Genomic DNA, 17,225 nt, shown 5'->3' with positions numbered 1-17,225 from the left:
GTTTTGGGAACATTCACTATCTTCAAAGCAACTTCTTTTAAGTTTCACCACCCTGCCCATTCTCTGACACACTGACTCCCTCTGCCCTTTCTGGATCGGCCATCTAGGACCAAGGGAGCCCGTGTGCAAGAGATTGAGCAGGGCAGTGGAACTAAAAAAGAGGGTGTTGGAAGAAGAGGTTGCAAGGGAATCAGAGTTATTTAAAATCATGAGGATGCAGGCAGAGCAGAAAGAGGTCTCACTTCTGGAAGGGCCAAAATTAAGCGGTCATAGAATGATGGTGATTGACAACATAACCAAGCGAACGCTAAGGTTTTCCACAACTAGTTGTTAGGGTCTAGAATGCATTGCAAGTGGAGACAGATCCAATTGTAACACTCTGAATGGAGCTAATCAAATATTTATTTATTTAGAGATACAGCATGGAATAGCGTGCCGTGCCACAAAACAACCCCCAATAATCCCCAATTTAACCCCAACCTAATCATGGGACAATTTACGAGGACCAATTAACCTATTTACTGGTAGGACTTTGGACTGTGGGAGGAAACTGCAGCACCCGGAGAAAACCCATGCATTCCACAGGGACTTCTTACAGAATGGCGCCAGAATTGAACTCCGATTTCCGACGCCACGAGCTGTAATAGTGTTTTTGCTAGCTGCTATGCTACCGTGGGACCCAAGTCGTTGAAAGGAAAGGATTTGCAGGACGAGTGAGTGAGTCTGGCTTGACAACTCTTATTTCGGAACTGGACGAATAGAATGGTCTCATCTGCTAAACTGTTCTCTCATACCATGATTCTTGTGAGAAGCAAGTAATTTTAGAAAAAAATAGTCACCAGTTCAGCTCAGTGCAATTGCTGGTTACCCTTCTGTGTTACAGCTGGTGATGAACTTGTCTTTCTTTTCTGCAGGCATCAATGGCCATAGTCCTGCAGCCAGGGAGTCCAGCGAGCATCAACCACGGCAGTTGTATATGACTGAACTGGGTGGAAGTGAGTCACAGCCCATAGCTTCTCCACCGAGACAGGCTTCGCCACAGACTGAAGCCCTGCCTTGCAAACCGCAGGAGAATGCAATCGTGCAGCAGGATGCTCAGACTTCTACCTTGGCTTCTAGCCTGGAGGAGCCGGTTATGAAAAGCATCCAAAAACTAGAGCACAACATGAACAATGTCATCCAGGAGGTCTCAAGTACCCTAGCTGCCCTCAATTACACTCTGGGGCAGATTCTACAGTCTACTGCAGGGGCCAATGGACAAGAATGAAAGTAGCAGCATCTTGAGGGTAGTTCTAGATTCTCAGAACAGGAATTACCCAACTCCCTCAACATTTAATAAAGCCACAGACAGCATAACTTGACAGTAATGCTACCCTACCTCCTCCCCCCCCCACCTACAACTTTTTGATTCATATTCACCCAACAAGTAACTCTCTCAAGTTCTGGGATTTTTACTTCCTGCATTTTCTTTCTACAGAACTTCCAAGAAAAATAAACTCAGGTTTTATTGCTGTATCTTATGTGGATTTCTACGTAGGCATGTTCCTCCCTTTCTGGCAGATGCAGTTTAATGTTGATAAATGTGAAGTTATCCACTTTGGTAGCAAGAACAGGAAGGCAGATTACTATCTGAATGGTGTCAAGTTAGCAATAGGGGAAGTACAACGAGATCTAGGTGTCCTTGTTCGTCAGTCACTGAAAGTAAGCATGCAGGTACAGCAGGCAGTGAAGAAAGCTAATGGCTTGTTGGCCTTCATAACAAGGGGAATTGAGTATAGGAGCAAAGAGGTCCTTCTGCAGTTGTACAGGGCCCTGGTGAGACCACACCTGGAATATTGTGTACAGTTTTGGTCTCCAAATTTGAGGAAGGACATTCTAGCTATTGAGGGAGTGCAGCGTAGGTTCACGAGGTTAATTCCCGGGATGGCGGGACTGTCATATGTTGAAAGATTGGAACGACTGGGGTTGTATACACTGGAATTTAGAAGGATGAGAGGGGATCTGATTGAAACATATAAGATTATTAAGGGATTGCACACGCTAGAGGCAGGAAACATGTTCCTGATGTTGGGGGAGTCCAGAACCAGAGGCCACAGTTTAAGAATAAGGGTAGACAATTTAGAATGGAGTTGAGGAAAAACTTTTTCACACAGAGGGTTGTGGTTCTGTGGAATGCTCTGCCTCAGAAGGCAGTGGAGGCCAATTCTCTGGATTCTTTCAAAAAAGAGTTATATAGAGCTCTTAAAGATAACGGAGTGAAGGGCTATGGGGAGAAGGCAGGAAAAGGGTACTGATTGTGGATGATCAGCCATGATCACAGTGAATGGTGGTGCTGGCTCGAAGGGCTGAATGGCCTAATCCTGCACCTATTGTCTATTGTCACTCACAGTGAAATAAGTACAAGCAAATAAAGGGAAGAAAAAGGGGATACTGTACTGGGAGTTTCTGTAGGTTGTCACTATTAAAATATTTACATTTGAGGTATTCTCACATTGAGTAAAAAGTCTTATATTTGAGGTATACTCACACTCACCTAAAGAAATGGAGAAGCTACATCCTGCTGTGAAAAGGGTGGCTTGCAGTGCCAGAGACCAGGGCTCAACCCTTACCTTAATTGTGTGTTAGTGTGGAATTTGAGTGTTCTCCCCGTGTCTGTGTAGGACTCCTCAGAGTGCTCCAGTTCTCTCCTACATCCCAAAGAACGTACGGGTTGATAGGTTAATTGGCCATTATAAATTGCCCTTAGTGTGTTGGCGAGTGGTAGAATCTGCAGAAGGTTGAAGAGGATGCAGCATTAGTGTAAGTCACCACCATTAGTGATCGATGGCAGTGTGGAATCAGTGGATCGAAGGGCTTGTTTCCTTGTTGTATGTGTCCATGATCCTCTTTGCCTAAGTTGTCTTAAACTTGTTGGATGAGCATCCAAGGACCCATTGGTCCAACTTCTCCAGTAGGTCTCTTTCCAGAAGTACCCACCTGATTCAGTTAGAACGATGTTCCAATCAGGCCTCCTTTTAGAATACTCTTAAACCAATCTACAAATGCTCCCATATATTCAAGTTTGAGTCATAACTTCCTTGGGTTTCCACTGTAAAGAAATGATTAACTTTGGCAACATGTTTTACCACCTTGACCTTTCACTTTCAAATAGAATTTTTTATAAGTAAAAAAAATGAATATTCAAAAAAAAGCAAATATTACATTTGTTAAGTTCAAAGTACAATGAAATAGTAAAACCATAATGAACCTTAATTCTGATTATAGCCACAACAGGAAGGCGGAGCTTTGTGTTATTTGAGTGACTGACTTTGCTGATTATAATAGACATGCTACATCCTGGCGCAGTGACGTGAGCCATTGTCTCACAGCACCAGAGGTCTGAGTTCAATGCTGACCTAAGTGCTGTGTGAAGAACAGGCATGTCCTTCCTGTTTCCATCAAATGCTCCAGTTTTCAACCTCTTCACAAAAATTTGCGGGTTGGTGGATTATAACTAGTAAGTGCTACTAGCCTCTGCCTCCTATGTTTGCTTTCAGAAGCCAGTTAATTAATCTTGAAAATTGTCGATCCTCCATGAGCTGTCATTCAGTCATTCACTTTTCAATAGCATCACCTCTTAAAAGATAGATTTTATTTGTCACATGCACATCAAAACATCTTATTCCATTAAATTCCAATGATTATAAACCCAGCTTGCTCAACCTCTCTTCATATGACAAGCATTCATCGTAGGAATGAATCTCGTTTATCTTCTTGCACTACCTCCAATATATTCCCTTCAATATGGAACCAGATCTCTTTGCAGCACTTCAAGTGTGAACTCACTTATTGTCTTTAAATGTCCATCGATACTCCTTCACTTTGCAATCAAGGCAATACCTACATTAGTTTCCCCAACTATTTGCTAACTTCCTTGTCTATCCTTTATACTTCATGCACTATGACTTGGGTATACTTTATTCTAAAACATTTTGAGGTATTTTGAGCAATGAAGTGATGGGTATTTCCTTCTGTTTTCCAGAAAGTCCCATGAGCATTAAACAATGCATTTCAATTTTCTATTTTCATCAACATCAGTTATGAACATGTTCCTGATTTATGCTGCATCTATTTTTTTCTTGATGGTGTTTGAACACGTTTGAGAGGAGGCATTTTCGCACTTTAATGTTGCTTCATTCCCTATCCCCCCACTCCATTCCTGTACATCTACCTGGTCAAGTGACTTCTCTGCTTCCTCCAAATTTTCACCACCCTTAGTTAAAAAACCCACCTCTCAGATCTCCTATCAATTTATTCATTCTCACCTCAGACCTGTGACCCCCAGTTCTGGACTCCCCTGCCCTGGGAGAAAGATTCTGACCCTCCTAATTTTGTAAACCTCTATGAGACCATATCTTGGTTTGCCAGTGATATTAAACCTGATTCTGATTCTGATTCCTACATTCCAATGAGAATAAACGTAACCTATCCAATCTCTCCTTTTCATGACAGCAACTCCATTCAAGCAACATCCTGACGAATCTCTACTTTCTTTATTACAACCACATCCTTATTGTAGTATGATGTTCACATCTGTGTAGCATGTTAAGTGTGGCCTATCTAATATTTACTTAATTATTGCGATACGGTGCTGGCACTTCAAGCCGTGCCACTCAGCAATCCCTTGATTTAACCCTAGCCGAATCACAGGATAATTTACAAAGACCAACTAACGTACCAACCTTTGGACTGTGGGAGGAAACTGGAGCACCTGGAGGAAGCCTATGTGGTCTTGGGGAGAATGAACAAACTCTTTACAGGCAGTGGCGGGAATTGAACCCGGGTCTCTGGTACTGTAAAATGCTGTGCTAATCACTACATTACCATGCCGCCTTATCCATACGCCTATGGCATGACATACAAACTTAATGCAATGCCTCAGCCAATAATGGCAAGCATACCAATTGCCATTTTCGCAAACCCTTTCCAGGAAGTTAGGGGCATGCACCCCAAGATCTCTCTGTATATCAATACGCCAGAGGTTCCTGTCAATTACTCTAAATATCCTGGCAGAATTTGACCTCCAAAGTGGATTACCTCACACCGTTCTGGATTAAATTCCACCTGCCCCCCTCCAGCCAATTTTCCATCTGTGGTTGTTGTACCCTCAAACAGCCTTCTTTATTATCTATAACTCTGGCAACTTTATTAATTGTAACCCCTGCATTCTATTAATTTAGAAATACAGCATGGAATGGCCTTTCCAGCCCAGTGAGCCACACCACACAGCAACTCACACACTTAACCCTCGCCTACTGACAGGACAATTTACAATGACCAATTAACCTACTAACTGCTGTGTCTTTAGACCCTGGGAGGAAACCCACGAGGCCATGGGGAGAATGTACAGACTCCTTACAGACAGCACCCCACGCAGTAATAGCATCATACTATTACAACAACATTCTGTTCTCAGCACTGATCCCTGCTGTACACAGTTGTTATGGATTTCCAGTCAGGGAAACACCCATCTGCCATTCCCTCTGCCTTGCATCACACTTTGGTTTCACTTCACCCACACACCTCGGATCCCACCTACCACGCAGGATCTTTTCATAGGCCTTACTAAAGCTCACGTGGACAGCACGGCCCACCCTGCCTTCATCGGCCTCCTTGGTTACATCCTCAAGATATTCAGTCGGATTTGTGATGCATGGTCTCGTCTGTACAGAACTGCACTGACTCACCCCAATCAGTCCCTGCCTTTCCATGTGAACATAAATCCTGTCCCTCAGAATCTTTCCCCAAAATTTCCCTACCTCTGAATATAAATCATTCCTACAAGACTACTGCTCTCATCCAAGTCAATTTCCATTGCAACACACGTCAAAGTTGCTGGTGAATGCAGCAAGCCAGGCAGCATCTCAAGGAAGAGGTACAGTCGACGTTTCGGGCTGAGACCCTTCGTCAGGACTAACTGAAGGAAGAGCTAGTAAGAGATTTGAAAGTAGGAGGGGGAGGGGGAGATCCAAAATGATGGGAGAAGACAGGCGGGGGAGGGATGGAGCCAAGAGCTGGATCAATTTCCATTGACTTTGTTATCTCTGTAGTTCAGTCGTATTCACTTTAAAATTACTCGATGGCCTTCTACAACCTTTCCTCTAGGATTCCCTCCAGTGATACACTCTCACCTTTCCTCTCTACTGTTTTACTCTGCACTAGTATCTGTCTCTGTCTTTCTTTTATTGGGACTCTGAAACACTTCGTTTGATCCTCTTGAATTTCTTTCCCCTACTCACAGTGCTGTATGTGATGCTGAAGCCTATCTTCGAATGACAGTGGAAATAGAAATGCATTGTATTGAACGGCATAAAAGCCTGCAACCTATTTTCACACATGCTTCCCCCTAACTGCAGGATATTATCAATACCTTTTTGTAACTCTATGAAACAGGAGTTGGTGCTCATACGCTCTCTTGCGCTGTTTCTTGCCTCTGTTTATAGGTGATGCCCCCACAGGCTCTTTTCGAATAGACTTCAGTTTGGTTCTACAAAATCTCAGAGATCTGAATATTCTGGCTGGTGAAGGGGAAGCTGCTGTCGAGCATGTCACAGGAGGAGCTCGGCTAAAGAGACCAGACCCTGTCCCCCTCACTCTCTTCAAAAATGGGATTGTATTGTTTGATGGTCCATTCAGGCCATTCAGTCAGCCTTCGACACAGGTATGGCAGACTCCACAGTGTGAGCCGAATATATTAATGATGGTGTATGGGATGAATGGCTTCTTGCCCTGTGTAATCTATAAACAAAGTATACCTTTATTGACTACATGATGGGAGCTTCTGAGATTATTTTGATGGTCCCTTGTATTGAGGACCTTATAAAAAGTTTAACAACAGATGGTGCAATCCGGGTCATATTACGATCGAGGAACGTGTTTGTAGACCAGATATTGAACTTTTTGCTGTTGGATCCCGGCCATATTCCACCGCGATACAACATTGGGCGTCACGGGAGGTCGTTCCTGCCTGTGGTCATCGAACTTTGCAGCTCCTCCTGTGGAGGGTCAGACACCCTGAGCCAATAGGCTGGTCCTGGACTTATTTCCATCTGGCATAGTTTGCATTTTGTTGTTTGATTGTTTGTGGTTTTTGTATTGCTATACTTAAGGTAACTCCTAGTTGGTGCGTCTGTAACGAAACCCAATTTCCCTCGGGATCAATAAAGTATATCTATCTATCTATTTTAGATACTGTATCTAATCTGAATCAACAACACACACACAAAATGCTGGAGGAACTCGGCAGGTCAGGCAGCATCTATGAAAATGAATAAACAGATGACATTTCAGGCCGAGACCCTTCATCAGGATTGGAAAGGATGGGGGAAGATGACAGGATAAAAAGGTGGGGGGGGGGAAGGGAGGGGAAGGAGGCTGGCTGGAAGGTGGGAGGGTGGGAAAGGTAAAGGGGCTGGAGAAGAAGGAAGCTGCTAGGGGAGGAGAGTGGGTCATGGGAGACAGAGCAGAAGGAGGGGCACCAGGGGGAGTGATAAGTGATGAAGAGTTAGGAAGTCAGAGTGGGGAATAAAAGAATAGGAAGGGGGGAGGGGAGAAAAAGAGTCAATGTTCATGCCATCAGGCTGGAAGTTACCAGATGTGTTGCTTCTCCACCCTGAGTGTACCCTCATTGCAGTAGAAGAGGAGGCCATGCACCAACATGTTGGAATGGGAGTGGGGATAGGAATTAAAATGGTTGACCACCGGGAAATTCTGCTTTTGGTGGATGGAGCAGAGGTGCTCGACTGTTCCATATGTTTCCATCGATGCTGCCTAACCTGCTGAGTTCCTCCTGCATTTTGTGTGTGTTACTCTAGATTTCCAACATCTACAGAATGTCTTGTGTTTCTAATCTCAATTTCCCAAGACAACTTAACGTTAACAAGTCTCTTATTTTCTCAACTACCTGGTTTTAGCAATGTATGCAGGACATCATGGATGGGTATTTCCCTTCTGAACTGCAGAGCAGATATCCAAATGGAGTTCCAATTAAGGTAAACACCCAAATAAACAATGATACCAGTGTACTTGATGAATATTGAATTCTGATGCTATATGCCAGAGGTGCTGCTGCAAGTATGTTTTCAACTGCATTTGTACTTATGACAATAAATTCGACTTTGACCTTTCTTGATGTCAATCTGCTCTGGGATTTAGTTTGTCGTGGAACCACTGGTTACGGTCACAGTTTGCATGCTGTTTTGAAGCAGATGCAAGACAGACACATTTTTTGCAGAGAAGGATGCTATATATTCCTTTTTAATTAACAAACTGAAAGCCTTAAGGGAGGTCAAAAATAGTTGAAGCTACTCAGTGCATATATCTTGGAGCTGATACACAGTGAAGATTATATCCATTGTGCTCTTGAATGGGAGAAATTCTGAGTCATAATGTTTGACGTATTTCTGATGTCTAATCGCGGTTGGATACTGGAAAAACAAGAGACTGCAGGTGCTTGAACCTGGAACAAAAAAAAAGCTCCTGGAAAAGCAGGCCAGACAGCTTCTGTGGAGGTTGACGTTTCAGGTCAAGACCTCGTATCAGAACTGAGAATGTAGAGAGTCAGTGGCTAGTATATAGAAGTGAAAGGGAGGAGTGAGGCAGGGACAGGAGCAGATGGGTGGAAATAGATGAGGGTGGGAGAAGATGGACAGTTGGAAACTGGACAGTTAGTGGTGAGTGTTGAGACAGAGGCAGGTGGATGATAAGTGGAAACAGATAAGGGAATATATTAGGCAGATGAAACCTGGTGGGGGAAGGTAGAGACGGAGTGCAATAAGTGATAGGTGGAACGAGATAAGGGAGGGATGATGGGCAGATGAAACCAGGTCGGAGAGGAGATAAGAAAAGTGAACCAAGGGAGAAGAGACCTAGTTGGATAGGTAAGTTGGTGATGGACTAATGGAACAGGGTGGATGAGGAAAATAAACCTAGGTAACAAGGAGGAAAAAAGGACCTTGGTAGACTTGTGGGAGTGGAAAATGAACCCTGGATAGGGGTGTGGGTTACATGAAATTGGAAAATCAGTGTTCATCATTGGGTTGTAGGGTTGGATGTGGCGTGTTTTTGAGGAGGGTAGAAAATTAACTTTCTTGTGTAGGTGAATAGGAAAAGAAGGATTTTCTTCTCAAATGTTAATATGGTGTTGAGATCACTGACGTGAGAAAATAACTTCAGAGATTCTCTGAAGCAGACTCAATAAGCTGATATCCTAGATCAGGAATTCCCAACCTGGGGTCCCCTGAACTCTCAGTTAATCCATGGCACAAAGAAAGATTGGGAACCCCTGCTCCAGATTCTGACTTAGTAATAGCCATTGAAGGGGCAGAAACAGCTTTGAAAGTTACCAATGATCCAAGATAGTTTTGGGGTTGTGGGATGATGGGATCAGGAAGATATTAAATTTTGGGGTCTGTAGAAGGTAAGATTGGCAGCCGTAGGTATTTGCTGAAGTGTGTAATTTATGATACTAAGACTCCTAGTCATTAATGTCATAACTATATTGAAGCCATAGTTAACTTGCAGTTGCCCTTGGCTTTAGGTGACTGATAGACGGGATGAGATCTACAGGGACAGGCGAAGATATGTGGAGTTTCCTGGTGTAGGACAGAAAGTAGATGGACATCATGATCACAAAAGCTCCGAACAGCAGGATTTTGAATTTGTAACAGAGACAAGTGAAGTTTCAGGTAAGTGGTTGATTGCAGTTGTGAAATCAGTAGCCAGTTAATCACTGGATGCTATCCATGGGAAGACAGCAGACCTTGTCCCTAGCAGGCATTTCGTTCATCATAAGACCATAGATCATAAGATATAGGAGCGGAAGTAGACCATTCAGCCCATTAAGTCTGCTCCACCATTCAATCATGGGCTGATCCAATTCTTCCAGTCATCCCCACTCCCCTGCCTTCACCCCAAACCCTTTGATGCCCTAGCTAATCAATAGCTTATATATCTGTGCCTTAAATACACCCAATGACTTGGCCTCCACAGTCACTTGTGGCAAAAAAATTCCACTGATTTACCACTCTCTGACTGAAGTAATTTCTCCGCATCTCAGTTCTAAATGGACGTCCTTCAATCCCGAAGTTGTGCCCTCTTGTCCTAGAATCCCATACCATGGGAAGTAACTTTGCCATATCTAATCTGTCAAAGCCTTTTAACATTCAGAATGTTTCTCTGAGATCCCCCCTCATTCTCCTGAACTCCAGGGAATACAGCCCAAGAGCTGCCAGACGTTTCTCATATGGTAACCTTTTCATTCCTGGAATCATTCTCGTGAATCTTCTCTGAACCATCTCCAATGTCAGTATATCCTTTCTAAAATAAGGAGCCCAAAACTGCACACAATACTCCAAGTGTGGTCTCATGAGTGCCTTATAGAGCCTCAACATCACATCCCTGCTCTTATATTCTATACCTCTAGAAATGAATGCCAACATTGCATTCGCCTTCTTCACAACTGACTCAACCTGGAGGTTAACCTTTAGGATATCTTGCACAAGGACTCCCAAGTCCCTTTGCATCTCTGCATTTTGAATTCTCTCCCCATCTAAATAATAGTCTGCCTGTTTATTTCTTCCATCAAAGTGTATGACCATACACTTTCCAAAATTGTATTTCATTTGCCACCTCTTTGCCCATTCCCCTCAACTATTTAAGTCTCTCTGCAGGCTCTCTGGTTCCTCAACACTACCCGCTCCTCCACCTATCTTTGTATCATCGGCAAATTTAGCCACAAATCCATTAATATCGTAGTCCAAATCAATGACATTTATCGTAAAAAGTAGTGGTCCCAACACTGGCCCCTGTGGAACTCCACTGGTAACTGGCAGCCAGCCAGAATTGGATCCCTTTATTCCCACTCTCTGTTTTCTGCCAATCAGCCAATGCTTTATGTGCCAATCATTTGCATCTTTAATGGACACTTGCAGGTTAACTATGCAGTTAACTATTTTGACACATAAACATGAGGCAATTGTTCATAAAGTAGCTAGAAAATACCTAATATTTATTGTATATTTTCCTTAGCCATCTAACTTCTCACCTTAACTCCCAAAGTGTCCAAACATGCACCAAATTGGGGCGAAATTCAACTTTAGCTGGGGAACAAATGAACAATAGCAGACTGGTTATTTACTGATTACCAATTATACAGGGCTGATCACTCTCCCTGAGTGACTCACACCACCTGATCAGTGTTATCATTCCTGTTTATCACATTTCCTCATCATAAACACTGCATTAATTTTCTTGTCTGGTAAAGTCAATATTTTTAAATGAATAAAATGTAGATCATTCCAATTTGTCAGAGGTCTTTCAAAGTGCGGGACTTTCATTTTTATTAAATTGGTTCTTGTTTATACAGTCACTCTAAGGGTTGTGGTACCATTTCTAGCTAGATGAATCCAATATTTCAGCTGCAGCACAAAAGGCAGAAGTTCCATTAAATCAGCCAATTCTGGAAAAAAACATCTAAATTTGCAAACTTCTGACTGATGCACATGGGTTTAGATTAATAGGGCAGAAAATCAAATGTCAGCCATCATAGAATTAGAAACTAGTTCCAGAAATATAAACCCACTCACATAATTTCTATAGTGTTGGATTTATTGTGTTCACCCTAACACACAAATGGCCCCTGGTGTGAAATGAGGAAGAAGTATTCTTGTCTTAATTTACTTCACTAACAGTGCAATCCATATTCCTATTTTCTCACCCATTTTTTGATCATTTAAAGCTCTTACTTGCTACGTCAGACTCTCCAAAGAGCTCCAGTAATAGTAATGATTTTAATTTAAATAATGCCTTTTATAGTAAAAGAAAATTCCTAAAGGATTCACAGGCACCTAACCGAATCAAACTTGATACCCACATAAGGTTGGTTCACAAAGGTAGGTTTGACAGAATACTGAAAAAGGACTGGAGAGCCATAGAGAATGAGGGGTAATGGACTAATGACCTAGGAGTTCATCCATAGGCAAGCAAACATCACTGGAGTGGTTGAAATGAAGTTGTATAAGAAGCCAGAAGGATCACTAAGATGAGAGAGAATTTTAAGACTTGGGGAATTTATGGAGATAGGGAGGGTGAAGGCTTGAAGGAATTTGAGAAGATTTGGATGGACACGGAAACAGATTGTACCTCTAACTGTTGTTGGTTTTGTGTTGGGCAACATCAGTACAGTATCTTTGGCTTAGCGTTGCATTCTATTCGCCTGCTATTACTTTTAGGAAGTCCCTTGGGCTTAATCGTGACTTGCTTCCACTCTAGTCGTGTACGTTCACAGGTGGCTAATGAGGTCAATGTAGAAACTATGCACTCTTCCACAGATGTGTGGGGGCTGAGTTTGTGCGGTGGTGTACTCCTTCTGTATAAAAGAATCTATATGAAGTACAAAACAGTTCAAGGCTTTCTTTACATTCATAGTGTCGTCCAGTCTATACATATAAAAACAAGAATGTAATGCTGAGGCTTCATAAGGCACTGGTGAGGTCTCACTTGGAGTACTGCGAGCTGTTTTGGGCCCCTTATTTGAGAAAGGATGTGCTGACATTGGAGAGGGTTCAGAGGAAGTTCACAAGAATAATTCCGAGAATGAAAGCATTACCATATGAGGAGTGATTGATAGCTCTAAGCCTGTACTCACTGGAATTTAGAAAAATAAGGAGGGGGGGAATCTCATTGAAACTTATCGAATGTTGAAAGGCCTCAATAGAGTGGTTATGGAAAGGATGTCGAGGGCACCGCATCCAAATAGAAGGACATCCATTTAGAACAGAGATGAGGAGAAATTTCTTTAGCCAGAGAGTGGTGAATCTGTGGAATTTGTTGCCACGGGCGGAAATGAAAGCCAGGTCACTGTGTGCACTTAAGGTGGAGGTTGATAGGTTCTTGATTAGTCAGGGTGTGAAAGGATACAGGGAGAAGGCAGGAAAATGGATTTGAGAGGGAAATGGAGCAGCCATGATGGCAGACTTGATGGGTCAAGTGGGCTAATTCTGCTCCTGTATCTTTTGGAGTGTGGTCTAACATATTTGCAGTGTCATTGAGTTCACACTTTCCATTTATAAAGCATCAATGTCACTCATGTGGCTTCTTTGAACAATATTTCTTCAAGCGTTTACAGCTCTGTTACACAAGGCCCACCTCACAGTGTCCTGTGTAGCTGGACCTTACGATGCAGTCCTTTCTTATTTGTGTTGTCTGCACCAATCTTCACTGAATCCTTTGTGTCAATTCTCGCAGCCTAGGGTACAGAACTTCTCATTGAGAAACAGGTTTTGGGTAGACCACAGTCTGACTTTCACCAAGATAATGATCTTCCAGCAGTATTCCTCTCCACATGCATCACTAGGAATAGCCTATGGATCAGTGTCCTCTTGCACAGCTGCTTGGGATAACCCTTGACAAGGGTCTTTTCATCCTTTTCTTTGCAAGTGCACAGTCCACAGAAAGATGGACAATAATCTCATCTTCATTACAGCAGTCTTGGAGGGCAGTGTGCGATGGCACTGAGTCTCCAGCCACGCAGAAAGGGTCTTATGGATGCTCCCTGTCACTGCCAATCAGATGTATGGTAGATAATGAACAGTTTGTCTCCTGACAAACTGGTGCTTGTTGGTGAGTTCTGGGAAAGAAGCATTTTTACATGACTGCAGGCAGGAGCACTAATGCAGTAAGAGAAATAGTTGGGGACGAGCAGGGCCGGACTTTAGGCAGGGCTAGGCTGGGCTGCAGCCTGGGGGCCAGAGCTGCAGAGGGGCCCAAAATAGGTTGCTATCATCATGGCAGACAAAAAAAAAATACGGGAGTGGAGCACAGAAAAGAAAAAAGAAACAAGGAAAAGAGGACCGTGAGAAAGAAGCATTAAAAAAGACAATGAAATCGACAGAATTTTTTTAAACCTGTTCTCGATGGTGCGGCAGTACCATCACTCTTGTCACAGTCTGGGACCGGTGGACAAATGGAGACTTGTTCAACAGCTAGCGCTAGCACCAGCGTTAGCACAGGATCACCGTCCTTGCCACAGTCAGCAGCTAACGTTGAGAAGCAAACAGCATGACTTTGGATTCCCGACCATAGAGGCCACCATTAATGTTAACGTTACCGCTACTGAGAATCCTTACAGCACTGATCCTGCTCGCTGGGGAAAGGAAACGTTAGATGATTCAGTCCGAGCATACTGGGCTAAGAAAGTACCTGATTCCTGTTGGAATAAGGATGTGGATATCAAAGCTTTGGAATGAGTATACAAACAGCAGAGATGTTTTTTCTCCAAATTTCACTTCAAACGCAGGCTCGTAAATGGTGAGTACATATCAAGGCAATGGCTCTTATATTCCTCTTCCACCGGCTGTGTGTTTTGTTTTGCATACCGCATTTTCAGTGATGGTAGCTGTTAGTCCATCTTTGAAACTGGCTTTAGCAACTGGAAACATGCCACTGAGCACATAGGAGAGCGTGAAAATAGCGAACACCACAGGAAAACGATACTGACCTACACTACGCTAGCGTCTGACAGTGGAAGAATAGACAGAACTGCAAAACCAGTTCAAGTCAGAGGGTGTCTACTGGACCGACGTATTGAGAAGAGTGTTGGTGGTTGTGAGGTTTTTGGTCGAGAGGGGACTGGCTATCCGAGGCTCCAGTGCCATATTTGGCAGGCCTGATAACGGCAACTACATAGGCTCAGATCCACAATGGGACAGGACAGGCTGAGTCATCTTACTCTGATGTCACTTGAAAGTGATCTTGTTCGGAAACTGGATTTTAGTGATCTGATCAAGGACTTTGCTGTGAAGAAATCCAGAAGAACTAGGCTTTAATTTTGAAAAACAAGCATCTGACTTTGTAAATATCTAGGCTTGTGTGTCAGTGCTGTTCCTGTTTTCATGGTAATAGGCTAATAGTTGACTGTTTACAAACCTAGTAAGTAATAAGTGGTCATTACTCTGCAAGCCACACAGCACAGCAGTAGGTTAGTATGTGCTAGATCTCATTTTTCAGAAAGATTGTTGGAGTATCGTCAAGTTTCCTAGTTTGCCATAGTGCCATCTTTCTTGGCCTTTTTGTCTCTCATTTCCATTTCACTTTCTCAGAACACACGGTTGAGAAAAATACCTAGATAAAAATGCTTTATTTGTTTGAGAAATAATGCAGCAATAGCTAAATAAAGATTTAAGATTGGGTACATCATGCTTCGTCTCCCTCATAACTTTACTAAGCCAACTAAGCCTAGGTCAATTTTTGAGTGCTTTAGATGCTGTCCTTCAAACTAAGAATCTGCATTACTTTCTGTCCTGCCTCTTAAGGCCTGTAAGTTTATAGCCTACGTATTGTACTAAACCAATGTCTTGGTCCACAGCTTTGATATCTAGACCAGTACGACCTTTGCTCTTGTTCTTGCCTTTTTTTGCTTGGTACAGCAGCATTTTACGGCATTGGCAGGGGCCCAACAGGGCCTCCAGCCCAGGGGCCCTGGCCCCACTAAATCTGGCCCTGGGGACGAGTGTGGTAAAGAAAATTATTTTAAAATTCAGTATATGTTATGCTCAGGGTATTCTCGTATGTATTCCAAAACACATGTTCAAGGCCACAAGAAAACTCTTTATTAGAACTAGTACAAATGCAATACAGAAAGAAAAAACAAATCTCTACCGTAGTAGCAGTAGAGAAATCAAAATAAAACTTATCACCCTCTGAATGAGCTGATCAGCCGAATGCCTACAGATTTTCATGCAGCAGCCCCCTCTCTCCCTCTCTAAGTCTAACTCTGACTCGACATACTCTGGCTCTCTCAATGTACTGTTCCCTGTCTCGGCACAAGTCACCCGCTGTGCCTTAGCCTGGGACAAAACTCTCTCCTTGCATCAAGAAGATGTTCCTCTTATACCCTCCAAGACCACTTACACTGGTACTTTTCCATGCATTTGGTATCTGCACCTGCACAATGACCTCGACTTTCCCAGAAAAACATGTTTTTCACCAGTTTCCTCTGTTATGGCTGGAGATTTGTACTCCCTTAACTTTCTCAAAACATTGCTGTGGACTGGTTCTCAAAATAATCCTGCTCCAAGCTAACACCATTTTGTCTTACAGACTTTCATTCTATTTTAGTATATGCCAAGGACGATTCACTTTTAACTTTTTCCTTACGGAGTGATAGAGTAAGTTTTGAACAAGGACTGTTCCATGTAACCAACAAAAAGACAGATGTAGCTGGGCCCTATGCAGGTGTCCATGATTTGTAAAATGTGGGAGGAAGTGAAACTAGTGATATTGTATTAGTGGAGACACTGCACAGAGGAAGTAGTAAAACAATAATAAACATGAGCACCAGTGGAGGAGTGTTCTGTACAAAGTGCAGCAATGTCACCAGGCAATGAACTCAAAAAGTGTAAGAGGTTTGTACTTTTGGGTGGAGGTTTTCCTGAGAGCAAATTATATTACCAGGTCCCAGAAAAGAATAAAACAGACCAAAAGTCCAATGTGAAAAGAATTGGAAATATTATAAATAATAGGAGAACTGGATATGCACAAAATGCTAGCCATCTTCAAAGATATTGAGAAAATCAAGCATCTAATTCTCACATATGCATTTGATGTGTGCAAATGTGGACCAGAATGAAATTCTGGCCGAATATGTACTGAGTGAAATATACGATGTTCAGATTTTGTTTTACAATCAGATGGTGTACGGGCACTTGGTGTACAGACGATCAAATGGGAGCATTCTAACAGAAGTGTTAGTACGAGCAGTGACGTACCAGCACTGTTATGGAATCGAGTTTGAAGAGAGACTACTTGAAGGCACGTGCACTTCTTGGGCTCTCAGGCATGAGAAACAAATCCCACATTTTCTCAGAAAAAGAAAGCTTAGAAATTGGATGACTGTTTTCGTTCTCCTAGACGAGCCGCCAGCCACAGCCAACAAGCCGCATCTACCCAAAGCGACTGGTTTTAAGGGACCAGTACCTCGCCTTTGCCCCTCCTCCTGTCAGTAGAAACAGTAGCTAAGCCACATGTGAGGACTAGGAACGGGACTTGGATGTTAGTGGCTGTTTGAGACGCACGCCATTGGAAGCATTTAATAGGTAGTGGGAGCTTGTCCCCATTACCAGCCCCAGCTATAAGGAACCATACTGTTTCTACAGATCAGATTATTACACAGTGCATCAAGCCCGAAT

At 42.9% G+C, this 17,225-nt stretch overlaps 1 protein-coding gene across 2 annotated transcripts in view; it reads left to right on the top strand.

Annotated features, from left to right (window-relative positions):
- Positions 1-17,225, top strand: part of ubxn11 (UBX domain protein 11) — an 83,316-nt gene that overhangs the window by 38,740 nt on the left and 27,351 nt on the right. For both annotated transcript variants that reach the window (XM_063033589.1, XM_063033588.1), the window contains exons 8-10: positions 6,483-6,700; positions 7,953-8,030; positions 9,578-9,725. In XM_063033589.1, the coding sequence (XP_062889659.1) occupies positions 6,483-6,700; positions 7,953-8,030; positions 9,578-9,725 (444 nt within the window). The remainder of the gene's footprint in view (positions 1-6,482; positions 6,701-7,952; positions 8,031-9,577; positions 9,726-17,225) is intronic.

This window comes from Mobula hypostoma, chromosome 26, assembly GCF_963921235.1.
Source record: "Mobula hypostoma chromosome 26, sMobHyp1.1, whole genome shotgun sequence".
NCBI lineage: Eukaryota > Metazoa > Chordata > Chondrichthyes > Myliobatiformes > Myliobatidae > Mobula > Mobula hypostoma.
This window is presented reverse-complemented; position numbering and strand designations above follow the sequence as displayed.